This window comes from Saimiri boliviensis, chromosome 15, assembly GCF_048565385.1.
Source record: "Saimiri boliviensis isolate mSaiBol1 chromosome 15, mSaiBol1.pri, whole genome shotgun sequence".
Lineage (NCBI taxonomy): Eukaryota > Metazoa > Chordata > Mammalia > Primates > Cebidae > Saimiri > Saimiri boliviensis.
In genome coordinates, this window is record NC_133463.1 from 40,035,836 (window position 1) to 40,055,619 (window position 19,784).

At 40.8% G+C, this 19,784-nt stretch overlaps 1 protein-coding gene across 1 annotated transcript in view; it reads right to left on the minus strand.

The window, feature by feature from the left end:
* ATP6V0D2 (ATPase H+ transporting V0 subunit d2) overlaps nucleotides 1–19,784 on the minus strand; it is a 53,403-nt gene that overhangs the window by 12,678 nt on the left and 20,941 nt on the right. Inside the window, exons 3-4 of the mRNA XM_003940497.4 lie at nucleotides 2,094–2,272; nucleotides 197–276 (exon numbers count right to left, since the gene is read on the minus strand). Of these exons, the coding sequence (XP_003940546.2) occupies nucleotides 197–276; nucleotides 2,094–2,272 (259 nt within the window). The remainder of the gene's footprint in view (nucleotides 1–196; nucleotides 277–2,093; nucleotides 2,273–19,784) is intronic.

Consider the following 19,784-nt stretch of genomic DNA (forward strand, 5'->3'; position numbering starts at 1 on the left):
ATCTTGCTGGCTAGGGGAAGCTGACATGCATACATTTAACTAGGGGACAGGCTAGAGCTATAAAAGCTATATTCCAAATATGCACAGTTTCGTGATTGCAGAAGTTGGTTAATGAGCAAAGTAGGTTTTAATAGAGAACTCCAGTCACAATATATTATGTCATCAAGAAAAACACAATATTTGGGAGAACCATTACCTTGTACAGTTTATTGCGCAGCAATTCAATATTCAGTTCATCTAGAGCATTTTCAGACATGCAGTCTTGAAAGAATGGAGCTGGAAGCAGAAATTCCCATACCAGAAAATGAATCTTAAGCAAGATGGTAAACTGTAGAAAATGTATCCTGATCACACCAGTTTCTGTTCACTCCTGACAAGAAAACTGCAGAGTTGCAATCCATCCACTCAACTAAATAAGGCGAATAGTAATGAGGATGAAAGCAGCTACTACTTTTTAAGCATTTATCATGTGTAAGCCCTAAACCAGGGATCCTCAACCCCCAAGCCACAGATCAACACCAGTCCATGGCCTGTTAGAACCTGAGCCACACAGCAGAGGTGAACAGCGGGCCACAGGGTGGCTTCAATCATATTTGCAACCACTCCCCATCACTTGCATTACGGTCTGAGCTCCACCTCCTGTCAGATCAGTGGCAGCAATAGATTCTCATAGGAGCACAAACCCTACCGTGAACTGTGCATGCAAGGGATCTAGGTTGTGTGCTTCTTATGAGAGTCTAATGCCTGATGATCTGTCACTGTCTCCCATCACCTGCAGATGGGACTGTCTAGTTGCAGGAAAACAAGCTCAGGGATCCCACTGATTAAACATTATGGTGAGTTGTATAATTATTTCATTATATATTACAATGTAATAATAATAGAAATAAAGTGTCCAATAAATGTAATGTGTTCAAATCATCCCCAAACCAACCCCTCTCTCCCTTTATGGAAAAGTTGTCTTCCACGAAATCAGTCCCTGGGGCCAAAAAGGTTGGGGACTGCTGCCCTAACCCTCCCTCACTACACTAAACACTGAATATACTTCAACTTAACCTTCACAATACCTTGGAGCTATTCACTTAAGGCTTACTTTCCTGGAAGTCCCGCTTCCTCCATTATCTAATAATAACATTTATCATTTACAACTTTAGTATGTGCCAGGCATTGAGTTGTACTTAAAAGTGTGTTTTGTTTTTAAAACTCTATTATAAAAAGATACATTATTTCCAAAATGAGGAAACCGGGGTGAACTGAATTGCTCCTAGTCACCTTGTTGGGACTGGGCAGAGCCTGGCATCATGCCCATGGCTGTCTGATTGCAGTCTCAACCTTTCTCGACCAGCCTAGGCTACTTCAGCATCGGGTGTTTAATGACAACACAAATATATATTTTCTTCCTTTTTAAAATGTCTATTTTAAAGAGCAACTATTTAGACAAATGATCAATAGTGAATTGCTTCTATCCAGATTTCCTGACAATATTAGATAATGATGCTTTTACAACTATATCTTTAGAATTTTGGATATTACAACTCTTGTTAGTGCCAGGTTATAATGAAATTAACAATCATTTATCATTGCTTCTGATGATTTGACAGATATCCATGAGCATCTCAGAAAAATGACATTTTTAAACTTCCTAAAACAAAATGCTTCTTACATGCAACCTTAATCTAGACAGAAGTTTAAATGGAAGGACAAGAAACTAATCATATAAAACCCAACTAGAAAATTAATTTTTTTGGAGAATGACAAGTTCTATTATTCATTTGCTATGACCTGGTATAAAGTGAGGGTTTGAAGTCTGAGAGATGAGCCCTAATTCCTTCTCTGCTACAGATGGTTCACATGTCATCTGAGCAGGTTGCCTTACTTGTCTTGATCTGAAAAATGAGGGAGCTGAACTAGATGATTCCTTAATGTCTCTGCCACTTCCAGGAATCTGCGTGGTATGCTACTGTATTCATGGAAAAAAAATGGTAAATTCAAAGTACATTTTCTTTTGAACCGCAGGGAAGAAAAAATAGTACATTTTCTAATGAATGTGATAACATACACAAGCAGCTACAAAATTACTTAAGTGTTCCTACCTAATGGTGTTTCCACCAGAATGGCATTAAAGAGATCTGAAGGTGTCTCTGCAATGTTGACAGCTTCCATTTCTGTGAAACGGCCCAAGGGGTGGCACTTCCCCAGAATTTCTTTCACAGATTTTTTCTGCAATGCACCATTCATCAGCAGAATCACATTGTCTATCATGTAACTGCACCTGGTTTAGAAGACAACTCAATCGTTAAAAGACAACTCCAAAAGGACAAGAAGCACCTTACAAGTAAAATTGCACACTGTTTAGGTACAAACTGCTTCATTCAGAAAATACATGAGTCTCTTTTTATTTTAAACACTGGGGTTTAGGAGATATGGAGAAAAATACATGACCTCTGAGAATGTCATAGATTGAAAAAGTGTATTCAATACTCTTTTTTGAGACGGAATCTGTCTCTGTCACCCTGACTGGAGTCCAGTGGCCCAATCTTGGCTCACTACAACCTCTGCCTCCTGGGTTCAAATGATTCTCCTGCCTCAGCTTCCCAAGCAGCTGGGATTACAAGCTCTTGCCACCATGCCCAACTAATTGTATTTTTAGCAGATACAAGATTTCACCATGTTGGCCAGGTTGGTCTAGAACTCCTGACATCAAGGATCTGCCCACCTTGGCCTCCCAAAGTGTTGGGAGCCACTGCCCCTGGCCATGAAAGAGCATATTTCATATTCTAACAACTAACTAAATAAAACTTTGGCTGGTAAAAAATATGCAGAGGTAGCTCTTCCACAGTCATTGTCAAATGCGATGGGGTGGGGGGGGAGGGTGTAATTTGTTTGGTTTATCAGGACAAAGGGCTCGAAAAGTTGAAAAACACAGACCTGGAATATCTTACTCTACTCTAAAAACTGACCACTATATTTGTTTTTATTTTATTTTATTTTATTTTTTGAGACAGAGTTTCACTCTTGTTGCCCAGGCTGGAGTTCAGTGGTATAATCTTGGCTCACTGCAACCTCTGCCTCCCGGGTACAAGCAATTCTGCCTCAGCCTCCTGAGTAACTGGGACTATAGGCGTGTGCCACCACGCCTGGCTAATTTTGTATTTTTAGTAGAGACAGGATTTCTCCTTGTTGGTCAAGCTGATCTCAAACTCCTGACCTCAAGTGATCCCCCTGCCTCAGCCTCCAAAAGTGCAGGGATTACAGGCTTGAGCCACCACTCCTGGCCTGACTACTATATTTGAATCTGCAATGAAGCCTATAACTGAGGATTCAAAATTTAATGCTAAAAAATATCATGCAATTCTGTCCTCACAAGATCACATTGTGAATTTTCTAGGCCACTTTCCCCGCATTCCCAAGAGTTTATGAATCCATATTTTATATGATTTCTTTATTTGATATAAGCTCTGCTCGAGATATCCTGGGTGCATGCCCTGGTTCATTCATGTGCTCAGCACCCAGGATAGTCCAAGCAATGAGGTTGAGAAGTAAATGAGACCTGGGGCCTTCCTTTACAGAGAATACATCTTAAACAAGGAAACGGACAAAGAATCATTTACAAGAAATCACAATACAGCATGCATGCTATGCAAAATAAATTATAGGGTGGTGTGGAGAGTCATAGCTGGACACTAAATCAGTTCTGGAGGAAGACTTGCTAGAGCAATGACAATCAAGTAGAAACTTGAAGAATTAGTAGGAGCTGGCGAGCCAAAAGGGGCTGGGAACTGGGGGGAAAGCATCCTTCAAGGCAGAAGGAAGAACATTTGAAGAGCCCCAGCGATGAGAGCACAAGGATACTCAGGGTGTTTCCTTCACCTGGGCCGAGCACTGGGCCTGGGGCTGGGGTGAGATGAGGAATTTGGATGTAAGGACAATGGAAAATACTCACTGCTGTTACACTGAAAGGAATATTATGGCCTGTGTACATATGAAAACAGGAGAAGAGGTAAACAAACACCCACATGGTGAGGTGATTTACAAAAACTTAGCTTTTCAAACCATGGTTGCAACACTGGGAGGCAGGTCCTACGATTATCTCCATTTTACAGATGAGAAACCAGAGGCCCAGAGAGGCGAAAATCTAACCTGTGATGACACACAAGGCTGATACGTGGGAGAGCTGAGACTCAGACTCAGGCAGTTTGCTTCTGAAATCTTCCTCTGAACGCTCACATTATGTGCTTTTAGTTGTTGGGGCGATGTGTAGGTTTCTGGGCTTGACAGGTTATGGAGTCATTTATTGAGATGAGAGCATTAGGGAAGAGGAGGTGGCGGTGGGTGCAGCTGTTTTCGATGGAATGAGTTTAAGGTGTCCAGGAGGTAACCAAGAGGAGATGGCAAGTAGGCCTAAAAGGTGTGTGTCCTCAGGGAGGGGACTAGCACACACCAGGTCTTGTCCGGGGAGTGGGGCTAGAGCAGGGATAGCAGTAGGTGAGGGGATAGGGGAGGGATAGCATTAGGGGAAATACCTAATGTAGATGACGGGGTGATGGATGCAGCAAACTACCATGGCACATGAATACCTATGTAACAAGCCTGCAGGTTCTGCACACGTACCCCAGAACTTTAAAAAAGTGTGCTGCCGACTTGAGACATTTGGATGAGTGGGTCAGGAGGGGGTAGTTTAAACGTGGAAGATGAAGCCTTGGGAGTAAGTAGGATCACATCCTAGAGTGCATGTAGAGAGTTCTTTCCGGAGGACTCTGGGGAACCCCAGGTTTTAAAGACTTTGACGGAAACGCAGAGGGATGACGAGATGGGTGAAGGAGAATCAGGGGAGAGAATTTTAGGAAGTTCTGGAGAGTTCTAGGAAGTGATCGGAGTGTCAAAGTCCACAAGTAAGTTAAGACCTTGAAGTAGTCATCTGTAGGGTAAGGCAACTAAGCGGTCATCAGAGAATGCAATGGAAACGCTTTCAGGGGAGAATGTCTGTGTAGGGGGAGGGAGAAGAGGCTGGAAGAAGGCTGGCTATTGTGTTTCTAAAATGAATGGAACGTGGAGGCTTAAAGAATGGAGTTCACGCTGCAAGCTGACCTTGAAGGAAGAGAAAACCAGCTATATGGTGAGCCAGGAACCAGGGAAGCTTTCAATTTTTAGTTTTAATATGTGTCTTTTTAAGGCGGGAGGAAGAGAAGTAAGGACATTGAAGTGCTGAGGGGGACAAGGCAGGTGAGAAGGTGAGGTCGCAGATCAGAAGGAGGGAGGAACAATGCCCGCCCAGTCCTTAAGGTTTCGCAGCGACAGGAAGCTTAGCCGCTGCTGTGAGATACACTTCAAAAAGGATACCTTTTTACTGGATGAAAATTTACCTGGCACTTAGAAACATTGTCACTGGAGTCTGACTGCATGGGGGACAGACTTCCTGCACAAGGAATTCATCTGTGGCTGGAAAACAGGGTCTCCTACATTGCGGAGCTTCTACAGTTTAGCCCCAAGAATTCTAACTAAAGAAGTTTTTGAAGCAGGCAATTATCCCTTTATAAAAAGCACATGACTGTAAAGTTTCTTCACCTCCTGAACAGCAGTACCAAATTTAGATATTATGGAATTTTAGAATCCTTTTTATCTCTTCAAAATGACATTAAAATGGAAGTGCTTATTTAACTGTCCCTTTATGGCTCAAAAGCAATTACCTGAGAGGGCAATTGCTAGCACTTAATAATCCTTAGCAGACTCCAGACATTTAATTGTTCCCCACAGCCACCCCCCACCCCGCAATGTAAAAGCATCCGAGCTGCGAACATTCCAATTAGCAGAGGAATATTAGACCAATGTTGACAGGTGACCAATGACGATGTTGTGAGTAGGATGCGGCCTGCATGTAACACCCAGACCTGCCTCCACAGTGTGTGCATGTGTGTGTATTGAGTATTTCTACTTTTTTAATAATAGATAGGCTAAGCCCTATTTGCAACCATCAAGGGTTTTATAGATTGGGTTCAATATTACTTCAACTCTGAGTGGCCTTGTTTCTAAAATGGAACAATAACACCAGTTCTCATCGCGTTGTTCAGAAAATGACAGGAGAACCCAGGGCTTGGCCTACTCTCATGGGGGACAGGGGTGTCTCTTTTCTGTCCTCTCTCTCATCTCTATCACACACAGGTACCAGGTATATAATTACCATTGGCTGCTGGGGTGACAGGGATGTAATGTGCCCAGAAGACAGTTTACTTTCTCCAGACTATGATTGTAGATCTCCAGGGGGTCATGCAGGCAGTGGTTGGGAAGCAAATAATTGCTGATGTTACCTGAGTAATTTTCGAATTAAAAGACATCAGAGTATTTACCCAGTTCAAAACCTTGTTTTAGATAATTATCCTCATAAGTAGTGACAGAGCCACCCATTCAATTAGGGTAATTTTTCTCCTACTCATGGTTTAGACAAATGTCCTTTGGCACCTGAGAAAATCATAAAGTCACCTAAAACTGTGATAGAGCAAATTACTCCATTTCAAAAATTTTAGGATATTAAAATTTTTTTAATGCTGACTCTTTCTGAGGTTTTTACTATGTGGCAGTAATTATATGCACATTCTCACTCCAGCTTCACAATAATTCAGTGCTGTAAGAACCATTATTAAGGAAAACTGAGACTCAGCAGTACTAAATACCTTGCCCAAGATCACAGTGCTGGCAAGCAGCAGAGTTGGGTCCCCAAAATCAAAGTGCTGGCTCACTAGTAGGTTCAGATAAAAGAGCTCAAGCCAGATGATATTTTAACTTTTCCATGTGAGCTTATAGCTGTTCTTTCTCCTCCTGCTCCCTAGCTTCTTTAAGGATCTTAAAGATAACTATAATTTATTTTCTGTATGATAACTACCAAATTCTGCTGCTATAACAGTTGCTAAAAGGTCAAATAATATAGAGCCATAATTTGGTGAGTTAAAGAAATTGCTCTTCCCTGAATAAAAATTTTAGTACTTCAGTGTCATTAGCAACAGCTGAGAAATGACTGTCATTCACTAAGCACTCTGGCATGAGATAGAAAAAGAGAAATGCCTTCTAAGAAAAACACAGTTCAGTGAAGAAGCTCTCCAGGGCATTACTTCTTCATTGTCACACCCACCCTTTCCCACCCACCACCCCCAATGCCTAGAAAATGCGAATCATTTCTCCCACTCTATAATTTTGCCATTTTCTGAATCATATATAACTGGCAGCATAAAATATGTGACATTTTGAGATTGGCCATTTTAACTCTGCTCAATGATCTTGAGCTACATGTAATATATTCAAGCTGTTGCATCTAAACTGTTTGTTCCTTTTTATTGGTGACTAGTATTCCATGGTATTGATATACCACAGTGTATTTAACCATTCACCTATTGATGGACATTTGTGTTTTTTTTTCTAGTTTTTGGCTATTACAAATAAAAACTGCTAAGAACATCTGTTTGCTGATTTTTATGTTAAAATAAGTTCTTATTATTCTTGAATAAATGCCCCAAAGTGCAGTTGTTAAGTGGCATAGTAAGAGTATGTTTAGTTTTTTAAGAAAGCACAATGCTATTTTTCAGAGTAGCTGTCCCAGTTTTAGTGCAGTGTTAAAAACGTTACTTCTCTTTATGTGTCTTTTCCTTCCCTGTTTATAACTGTTTTAAACATTTCCTCTATATACATCAAGAAGCGCATCAGTGTAATAATTTTTGCTTCAACTGTCAAATACAACTTAGAAAACTCAAGAGGAGAGTGTATTGTATTTACCCTTTCTGTTTTTCTCCTTTCTGTTTTCCTTTTTTCCTGTTGTTTCAAGATTACTCCTTTATCGTTTCCTTTCTGTTTCAAGAGCTTTGTTTAGCCATTCCTTTATAGTAGGTCTGCTGGTGACAAAATCTCTTAGTTTTCCTTTGTCTTAGAATGTCTTGATTTCCCCTTCATTCCTGAAGAATATTTTCACAGAATACAAAATGCTATTCTTTTTCTTGTCTTTAGTGATTGAAAAATGTTACACTACTTGCTTCTGGCTCCATGGTGCCTAATGAGAAATCTGCTATGGTTCGAATTGCTTCCCTCTTATTGGTTAGGTGTAATTTCTCATAGCTTTCAAGATATTTTTGTCTTTTTTTCTTTCAGAAGTTTGATTATGACATGTCTTGGCCTGGATTTCATTGCAGTTTTCCCATTTTGGGCTTCACTTCGTTTCTTGAATCTTCACTTAGTAGGTGTGTGTCTTTTGCCAAATTTGAGGAATTTTCAGCCATTATTTCTTTGAATACTTTTTCAACATTTCTTTTTTTCTCCTCTCCTTCTGGAATTTATTACTACTCTGCATGTGATCTCTACTGACACCAAGGCAAAAAAGAGGGCTCATTACTGCTGGGAGGTGGTCAAAGGCCAGCTTCCCACTCAGCCCTCTCTGACCCCACTTACAGCCGGGTAAGGGTAGACATCTGGGCCCCCACTGAGCCTTTGCTGACAGGGGTGGGGTTGCAGTTTTTCCCATGGCATTTGGTTAGAATAGAGCCATTACTATCTAAAGAGCTTCTGCTTGTGGTTGGGCGTGGTGGCTCATGCCTGTAATCACAGCATTTTGGGAGGCCGAGGAGGGCAGATCACAAGGTCAGGAGTTCCAGACCAGCCTGGCCAATATGGTGAAACCCTGTCTCCACTAAAAATACAAAAATTAGCCAGACATGGTGGCAGGTGCCTGTAATCCTAACTGCAGGCTGAGAATTGCTTGAACCTGGGAGGAGGAGGTTGCAGTGAGTTGAGATGGTGCCACTGCACTCCAGCTTGGTAACAGAGTGAGACTCTGTCTCAAATAAAAAAAAGAACATTTCTGCTTCTGAGGCTGCCCCACATCTGGTCCTTTAGCTAGAGTTAACAGGCTTTTCTTGGGGCTTTTTTCTTTGCACCCATTGGCTTTCTGGGCTGTAAGATTCTCTAGCATCCAGTTGGGAATGTATGAGGCAAAAGAAAAACCCAAAAAACTCAAGACCAGGTCATTTCCTGGGTCTCAAGTTTCTTAGCCAATCGGTCTTCTCTCTATCTTTTAGTCATTAGTGTCCTCCAAGACACCAATATTTCAACCACAATAAGATAGCATCTTACCCCATTTAGAATGGACAGTATTAAAAAGACAAACAATAGAATATGTTGGAGACAGGATGTGGAGAAAAGGGGATTCTTTTTTTTTTTTTTTTTTTTTTGAGACGGAGTTTCGCTCTTGTTACCCAGGCTGGAGTGCAATGGCGCGATCTCGGCTCACCGCAACCTCCGCCTCCTGGGTTCAAGCAATTCTCCTGCCTCAGCCTCCTAAGTAGCTGGGATTACAGGCACGCACCACCATGCCCAGCTAATGTTTTGTATTTTTAGTAGAGACGGGGTTTCACCATGTTGACCAGGATGGTCTTGATCTCTCGACCTCGTGATCCGCCCACCTCAGCCTCCCAAAGTGCTGGGATTACAGGCTTGAGCCACCGCGCCCGGCTGAAAAGGGGATTCTTATACACCATTGGTAGAAATTTCAATTAGTAGGAGGCCGGGCGCGGTGGCTCAAGCCTGTAATCCCAGCACTTTGGGAGGCCGAGGCGGGTGGATCACGAGGTCAAGAGATCAAGACCATCCTGGTCAACATGGTGAAACCCCGTCTCTACTAAAAAAAAATACAAAAAATTAGCTGGGCATGGTGGCACGTGCCTGTAATCCCAGCTACTCAGGAGGCTGAGGCAGGAGAATCGCTTGAACCTGGGAGGAGGTGGCAGTAAGCCAAGATCAGGCTACTGCACTCCAGCTTGGGCAACTAAGCAAAACTCTGTCTCAAAAAAATAAATAAATAAAAATGAAGTGGACATAATATATTAGAAAAATGCATAAATAATTAAATATGTTAACATATTATGTTGGTCTTGTGTTTTAATGATTGAGGTATATGATTAAAGAATGGTGATCACTGATCTAAGGGGACAGATGGGACATTGCACACTATTTAACAAAGAACCACTGGCCACACTGTTATTTGTCTTTAAGATGAAATCCAAAAGAGTCTCTGAGGCAGAGATGGTGAGCGTCAAGATTTCTGATATGCTTATGAGCACTGAGTCAGAGTGAGCAGATACTGAGATAAACCCAGACCTTCAGAACAGAATCCAAAGGGGAGGAACTGGGGAGGGGTCATTATGGCCAGCAGCTCTCTAGACTTCTGCAGAAGGCACATGGGGAAGAGGATAGAAACAGGCATCTGGGCATATTATTCTTCCTCTCCAGTACCAGCAAGAAGGAGGATTGCACTCTGGGGATAGACTGCTCTCCAGTCTGGGTCTGCCAGGACTTGCAATAGTATTTGATGGGTATAAACACCTCTCCAGGACACCTTCCTCCTCTCTCCTCTGAACTCTGTGATAGTTTGTCTTATGATTGCCCTATTTCCCAGGCCTGTCGTTTTTTTCTTTTTTGCTCATTCGTTGTTTTGCTTTTTCTGTCTGTCCCTTAAGCGTTGCACACCCTAGGAGTAGAAGAGCTCTGTTTTGAAAAATTATTTTTAACCTAACGTTTAGAATAATTTTAGATTCACAGAAACACTGAGATGATGGTACAGAGAGTTTTCATATACCCCATACCCAGTTTCTTACTAACATTTTAAAATAGTATGGCACTTTTATTATAATTAATGAATCAATATTAACATATTGTTATTAATTAAAGTCCATACTTTATTATTTGCTTGGCTCTTAAGGGATAAGAAAGAGATTTTTGCAAGGAAGAAGGAGAAAGAGTGAAAATGGTGAAAACAGAACAAAGAGCTGTCACAGAATGAATGGGACAAGGAATCAACAATGGTAAATGCCATGGTGAATTAGGGAAGAGCTGAGAAAATATCCACTGGACTTAGCTATTAGAATGGTTTTTGGTAACCTGATGGGGAAGGAAATAAGACTGAAGTGGGTTGAGGAAATAAGTGAAGTATAGATTATTATTTTCTTTTTTTTACATTAAAGGTTATGGTTTGTAATTTCCAGCAGAGTCCAGTTTATAGGAAAATATCTTCTTCTAACAGTGTATGTCCTCCTTCTTTATCCAAGGCACTCTACACGTGCTTTTTTTCCTTTTCTCTCTTTTTTTGAGACAGAATCTCTCTTTGTGACCCAGGTTGGAGTGCTGTGGTACAAACACAGCTCGCTGCAGCCTTGTCTTCCTGGGTTCAAACAATCCTCTCACCTCAGCCTCAAAGTAACTGCCACTACAGGCATGCACTGTCATACCTGGTCAATTTCCTGTTTTCCCCCACCCCCTGGCTTTTTTTCTTTTTCTTTTTTTCCCCTGAGACAGAGTCTCACTCTGTCACCCAAGCTGCAGTGCAGTGGTGTGATCTCGGCTGACTGCAAACCTCTGCTTCCTGGGTTCAAGCAATTCTCGTGCCTCAGTCTTCCTAGTAGCTGGGATTACAAGCCCGCACCACCATGCCCGGCTAATTTTTGTATTTTTAGTAGAGATGAGGTCTCACCATGTTGGCCAGGCTGGTCTCAAACTCGTGACCTCAGGTGATCTGCCCGCCTCAGTCTCCCAAAGTGCTGGGATTTCAGGCATGAGCCACGATGCCTGGCAGATTATTCTTTTCAACAAACTTGGCATCACAGGGTGAGAAGGTAGACAACTACTATCTTCATCATAGGGTCGCTGTGCAAACCAAATCAAATTATACATAGGAAACGGTTTGTAAATCATAAAGAAGTTGTCACAGTAGAAGGAGCCCAAGCTTTGAAACAGATAAACCTGATTTGAGCCCAGCTATGAAACTTAAAAACCCCTGAAGTTCCATTTCTTCAGTTTTGAAATGGAAATATTTATTCAACTTTGAAAGGCTTGCATCAGGCTTAGTAATACATATGAAAGCACTTGCAGGGTGCCGTGAATAAAGAAGGAGGACATACACTGTTAGAAGAAGATACTTTCCTGTAAACTGGACTTCGCAGGAAATTACAAACCACATAATCTTTAATGTAAAACATTTGAAAAATTTAGTTGTTGTGAGCCTGAGTTTCTTCATCTCTGTAGTTTTGCATTTAGTTTTAGCCAAGAGAGTCCTTTCTAAATTTTCCTATTGCTTTTAGATAATCAGAGGTTATCATGTCAGTTGTGGCATGAAGACAAGAGGCTGAGTGACACAGTCATTCGAAAGGCTGGAACACCCAGAAGGCTGTAAATCATGTTACTCAACAGTGTTCAGATACTAGCCTCCCCAAGTCTGATTTATACCTATTTCATAAAAATCTGTTACCATCTTGTTTTGTATCTTGTAACCGCAGAGCTGTCTCTGCATGGTCATTATTTTACTTGATGTTTCCTTTAAGTTATCTGAACTTCAAAAAGATCAAGTTTACCTCTTTGGAAATGTAATCACCAATCTCAAAACAATGCTTGCCAACTGTTTGTCAAAACTGATAACTGCTTTTACATAAAGAGACCTGAACCCCTTTGCTAGATGGAGGCACCTCAAGACTCAGTCTGACTTTCCACTGGGCCTGGTGGGACATTTAATAACCTGGTGATGACGACATCTTCATTGCCTACACACATTGTGACTAATCTTTGGCTTGATCACAGGATCCGCATCCTTTTTATTATTTATTTATTTATTTTGAGACAGAGTTTCACTCTTGTTGCCCAGGCCAGAGTGCAATGGCGTGATTTCGGCTCACTGCAGCCTTCACCTTCCGGGTTCAAGTGATTCTCCTGTCTCAGCTTCCCGAGTAGCTGGGATTACAGGCACCCACCATCATGTCCTGCTAATTTTTTGTATTTTTAGTAGAAACAGGGTTTTCATCGTGTTGGCCAGGCTAGTCTCCGCCCAACTTGGTCTCTCAAAGTGCTGGGATTACAGGTGTGAGCCACTGCCTGGACTTATTTAATTTTTTCTAGAGACAGGGTCTTTCTCCGCAATCATAGCTCACCACAACCTCTAATACTGGGCTCAAGTGTCCTCCCACCATGGCCTTCCAAAGTGCTGAGATTATAGGTGTGAGCCACCGTGCCTGGCCCAGAAAGCCACATTCTTTTTTTTTTTTTTGAGGCGGAGTTTCGCTCTTGTTACCCAGGCTGGAGTGCAATGGCACGATCTTGGCTCACCACAACCTCCGCCTCCTGGGTTCAGGCAATTCTCTTGCCTCAGCCTCCTGAGTAGCTGGGATTACAGGTACGCGCCACCATGCCCAGCTAATTTTTTGTATTTTTAGTAGAGACGGGGTTTCACCATGTTGACCAGGATGGTCTCGATCTCTTGACCTCGTGATCCACCCGCCTCAGCCTTCCAAAGTGCTGGGATTACAGGCGTGAGCCACCACGCCCGGCGAAAGCCACATTCTTATATCAGGTCCTGATTGCTACAGGTTTCCTTTCTACTTAGGAGGCGGATCCACATTCTTCAACTGCAACATGTAATCAAATTCTTCATGACAATCATTTTGTTTTAGGTGACCAGAACTGAGTGAGATGTTGGCTAGGTAACAATTATACATAGAGAATGTACAAGGATAGGAACATAAAATGCATATTCAGGGTGGGCGCCGTGGCTCATTCCTATGATCTTAGCACTTTGGGAAGCCAAGGCAGAAGGATAGCTTGAGCTCAGGAGTCTGAGACCAGCCTGGGCAACATGACAAAACCTCCTCTTTATAAAAAATACAGAAATTAGTTGGGTGTGGTGGTGTGTGCTTGTAGTTCCAGCTACTCAGGAGGCTGAGGTTGCAGTGAGCCATGATCATGCCACTGCACTACAGCCTGGGTGACAGAATGAGACCCTGTTTCAATTAAAAAAAAAAATTCAGTGGTCATTGTTCATGGAAAGGATTGGGGTGTGTGTGTGAAAGGCACTTTCATTTAGGAGTTTCATTGAGGAATTAAATAATTTGTAAAAGTACATCAAATATATTTCACAATTTTTCAATGTATGAATTTTCAAATGAAAGTTTTCCTTGATTACATTGGTAAATATTTTTTGTTATACTGTAGATTTCTTCAATCAAACACTAGCCACAGATGCTTACATGGGGCAACCCTGCCATATTGTGTGATTTGCTAGTCAGCTGAATTTAGAATATCCCCATAAACATTCTTCTCTGTCTCTTGAAATTTGACATTTTTGGTAACATTTCTTCCTTCTCTGAAGCTTCCCATTTTTGAATAGAGGAAGTGAAAATTAAAATAATTTGAAAAAGCAGACAATTTTGCTGTCACACTTGTTTTTCCTTGTAACAAAATAAAATACTGAAAAATTACTTAGAAGTCAGCATTGCCATAATAGCATATTTAAAACAAGAATGCTGATCACTTTGCATTTCCCAAGCCCTTGGTGGCTCTGGAATTTTAAGAAACCTCTTCAGTATTCAAGATTCTCTACAATCGTGGTCTTATCCAACTGTTTAAGATTAAAAATTCCTCAAACTTACTTGTCCTTTTCTACATTAATGTCTTGGTTCCTACTCTTCTCTAGATATATAAAGTTTCTCTTTCTCACCAATTGTTAAAAGTTGAAATACTCCCCATCCTTTAAGGCCATATTCAAGTATCATACTATTCATGAAGCTTTTTAAATGGCTCTAGCTAGAGGTGATATCTTCTCTCTTTCTAGATTTCTGTATTTACATTTATCCTGGGGTGAAATTAATTTTCTATATACATTGGCAGTAGCAGTGATGAACTTAAAGTATAGTCAGCTTAGTCATCCATGACTATAGTCATCCATATACTATAGTCAGTATAGTCATCCACAAATATTTGTTACATAGTTAGTGTGACAAAAGGCTTGGATTCCAATACTAATTCTGCCACTGTACAACTGTGTGCTCTTGAGTAAGTCATTTTACATGTTCATTTCAAACATAGTTATTTATAGATAATAAATAACTATGGGGGTTGGAGAGGGAAAACATCAGGAAGAATAACTAATGGTTGATGGGCTTAATACCTAGGTAATGGGATGATCTGTGCAGCAAACCACCAAGGCACACATTTACTTAAGTAACAAACCTGCACATCCTGCCCATATACCCCTGAACTTTATACTACATACAAAAATATGTATATACATGTATTTATATATGTGTATATATAGGCTGAGTACAGTGGCTCACTGCTATAATCCTGGCACATTGGGAGGCTGAGGCAGGAGGATCGAGACCAGCCTGGCCAACATGGCAAAACCCAGTCTCTACTAAAAATACAAAAATTAGCCAGGCATGGTGGTGAGCGCCTATAATCCCAGATACTCCAGAGGCTGAGGCAGGAGAATTGCTGAAACTCAGGAGGTGGAGGTTGCAGTGAGCCAAAATTGTACCACGGCACTCCAGCCTGGATGACAGAGTGAGACTCTGTCTCAGAAAAACAAATAAATAAATTAATAAAATTAAGTAAATAATAAGTTGAAAATATATTAAATAAAATATATATGTATTTATGTGAAAAATTATAATTACATTAAAAAAATTTTGTTGTGTTTTAGGTTTTGGGGTACATGTGAAGAACATGCAGGATTGTTGCATAGGTGCATACATGGCAATGTGGTTTGCTGCCTTCCTCACCATCACCTATATCTGGCACTTCTCCCCATGTTATCCCTCCCCAACTCCCCAACCCCCACTGTCCCTCCCCTAGTTCCCCCCATCAGACCTTTTAAAAGGACAAATTATAGACAATACGTATATGATCTCACTGTTCTAAAACAAACAATCAGTCTAATTACGTATATTTATATTTGTGTTTACATATAAACATTTTTCACAAGGAAAAAGTTTAGAAAGATATGCATGAAATTTATGAGTGGCTACCTTGGCTCTGTGACATGAATTCTGAAGTATAGTCTTTACTCACTCAATCTGTTTTCTTATTTCTAAAAAGCCAGCAATATTAGTACCACTCCATAGGGTTGCTTTAAAAATTGATCAAATTTAATACATGAAAGTGATTATAAAAGTGCTAACTTGCAGTGAACACAAAATATATTTTAGTAAAAATCTTCTCTCTCATTTTTTAAACACAAGTGCTTCTTTTCAGTTAAAAAAATAAACAACACATGCACATGTATGTTCATTGCAGCCCTGTGTACAATAGCAAAGACCTGGAACCAACCCAAATGCCCATCGATGATAGACTGGACAAAGAAAATGTGATATATATACACCATGGAATACTATGCAGGCATAAAAAATGATGAGTTTTTGTCCTTTGTAGGGACTTGAATGAATCTGGAAACCATCATTCTCAGCAAACTGACACAAGAACAGAAAGCCAAACATCGCATGTTCTCACTCATAGGCGGGTGTTGAACAATGAGAACATGTGGACTTAGGGAGAGAGGAGCATCACACACTGGGGGCAGTTGCGGCGGTGGGGGTGTAGGTGAGAGGCAGCGGGGAGTGGGGAGGGAGTGGAGGGTGGGGGGAATAAAATGGGGAGAAATGCCAGATATAGTATGCACCTAAAGTAAAATAAATACATTTTTTAAAAAATAAAAAGAAAAAAAAGAAAGAAAAAGGCAATATAAATTTATCTTTCTAAAAAAAATAAATAAACAACATAAAACTAGGACAATGGATACGTGCGGATTTCAGTCTCCATCCTGAAAATAAATGTTATGGGACAGTCTTAAATCTCTTAAGACGGTTGGGAAAGTAGCAATATTTTGGAAAACAGGTCACTGGGATCAATATTGCCCCCTGGTGGTTGATTGATGTCTTGCCAGACAGTTGCCCGAGCACAAAGCATCATGCGCACCTTGGTCCAGATTTGTATCCCACTCAGAACTGCTGTAGCGATGGCATCCTAAGCTCTTTCAGGTGCATTAACTTAACATCCTCAACCCTCAGACACTAATTTTGCTGAAGTGTGGCATCAGCAACTCTTCAATAGCAGTGGTGGGGCCTGTGTCTTCTGTTTTCTCTCTTATTTTCCTCTCCAGCTACAGGGACTTGGACACTCTATTTTTAAGGATGCCCCAGACTAAGGGTGAATGATTTGCTTCTATAATTTCCTCTAATTTACAGTCATCTTCCTAGTCTCCTTGATAAGTTCCAAAAATACAATCCACTTGTCTTACTGGCAAATCCTTAACTTAGAATTCCCAGGAATTATTGTCTGCTTTCTCTCATGCCTCATAAATCAAGATACTAAATTCTGTTAAGTCTACTTCTTAAATGAATCTAATCATATTCCCTACCTTCCTGTCTCTACCATTCAAAGTTCCAATTTAAACCTTTAAAAATAGCTTCCTCTATTTTTTCTCTGCTTTAAGTCCCATCCTCTCAATGCATCTCTTATAATGCCAACAAAATCATCTTTCTAAGATATACATCAGACTAGCCCCCTCACTTTGCAAAGCAGGAGGAGTTAAAAAGTAAAAACAAATAAAAAAGAAAAAAAATTATCACCTTTGGAATGCTATTTAGAGTGATTTGATGTCACAACTTAGGCTGTTTATTTACCAGCTACAAGGACTTGGACACTTTATTTATTTATTTATTTATTTATTTATTTATTTATTGAGACGGAGTTTCACTCTTGTTACCCAGGCTAGAGTGCAATGGCGCAATCTCGGCTCACTGCAACCTCCGTCTCCTGGGTTCAGGCAATTCTCCTGCCTCAGTCTCCTAAGTAGCTGGGATTACGGGCACACGCCACCATGCCCAGCTAATTTTTTGTATTTTTAGTAGAGATGGGGTTTCACTATGTTGACCAGGATGGTCTTGATCTCTTGACCTCATGATCCACCGCCTCGGCCTCCCAAAGTGCTGGGATTACAGGTATGAGCCACCGCGCCTGGCCTGTACACTTTATTTTTAAGCATGCCTCAGGAAATCAGCATAATACTGGCATTCGCCAATTATTGAACAAATTCCATGTGCACAATGATACTAAAGAACACTCTCCCATTGGCTAGACGAGAAATTAATGCTTAGAGGTCAAACTGCCTTTGGCCACACAGCCAAAGGCTGTGTAGAAGTGTTCAGTCACCCTATCGCATGGCCATCCAGTGGGAAAATTCTTTTCCCTTTACAGGGTGCTGACCATTCAGAGAGGGGGTATCATCTGCAGCTCACAAGGAACATGTAATTAATTGCACTTTCTGAAAGCCTTCCCATAGTGACTTTGACTTAGAGACTTAGCAGCAAAGCCCTTAACTGGTCAACCTCTTTACACTCTCGTTCCATTCTCTGTTCTCTCTACCCATGTCTCGGTTCCAGCAATCTCTGAGATGATATGTCATCTCCAAACAAAAATCCTTTCATGTCTCATTTATTCTTTCAATCTATGCCAATTTTAAACAATGGCCAAAAATTCTACTTTCTTTACAAAATCTTTTAAAGTCAGAATCTGTTGTTTCAATCCTTTAGACTCCTCTCATTGAATGCTCAAGCTTCTATTATAGCTGTGGCTTCTGTTTTACCATTAGAATATAAGCCTTTAGTGAGCTAGAGTTATGTTATTCATTTTTTGACTATCTGGTGTTAGGGTAATCAGCTCATCTGGTTTGCTGAGGACTTTCTTGGTATCAACACTGAAAGTCCTGAGTCCTGGGAAACACTCGGGTAGAGTAAGGTGTAAAGCACCCTAATGGATAGCACACTATAAAGGCTGAAGATGGTTTGTTATGCATCACGGGACATTTTAAAACTTTGATTAGGCCGGGCGCGGTGGCTCAAGCCTGTAATCCCAGCACTTTGGGAGGCTGAGGCGGGTGGATCACGAGGTCAAGGGATCGAGACCATCCTGGTCAACATGGTGAAGCCCCGTCTCTACTAAAAATAGAAAAAAATTAGCTGGGCATGGTGGCACGTGCCTGTAATCCCAGCTACTCAGGAGGCTGAGACAGGAGAATTTCCTGAACCCAGGAGGTGGAGGTTGTGGTGAGCCGAGATCGTGCCATTGCACTCCAGCCTGGGTACCAAGAGCGAAACTCCGTCTCAAAAAAAACAAAAAACAAAAAACAAACAAACAAAAAAAACTTTGATTAGCCCTTAGGAATGAATCTTTAAAAATTTCTTCAGTGTGTGGTGCTTAATTTCAGATTCTCAGTCATCTGAGAATTAGGACTTTAACCTAGGATTACTCATTACTGTGTAAGTACTGAAGATGATATTTCCTTGGTCATCCTCTATTCAGAGATTTTACAGCTTCTGAGGTGGAACACTTTGAATGCTTGAGATATTATTTTAAAAAGATGTCTGGTTTCAAAAGAGATGAGAAGTTGAAATGCTGATGGAAAATGTTGGATAGGAAGGAAGAAAAATAAAACAACCAAAGCGTATATTAAATGGGCTCTTCATTAAAATGTTATTGGACTCATTCCTTTGTTTCACACAACTGTGTATAATTATAGTATACAAACCCTCCAGATCTTCCTGCTATTAAGTATTTAAAAATATCCATTCCAGATTTTCAAAATCAGTTTCACATGTACAGTAATTATATCTCATAAAATGTGCAATGCTTATGATTGTATTTATTATACCAACTTAAATTTAGACTGTCTCTATTAAGATTGAGCCAATACTTTTTATAATGTTGTCTTGGGCATTTCCTAATAGGACAAGAAGTTACTTTATGTGATGGAATTTCATAGATGCTAGAGAGATCCTTGAGTTTGGAAGATATACTGGAAGAGGGATAACAGAAAGGGTTTCTGAACTGTGGGATCCCTTTCTGCCACTTATATACTCTCTTCTCTCCCTTCCTCCCTTCCTTCCTTCCTTTCTTCCTTCCATCCTTCCTCTCTTTCTCTCTTTCCCCTCCGTGTC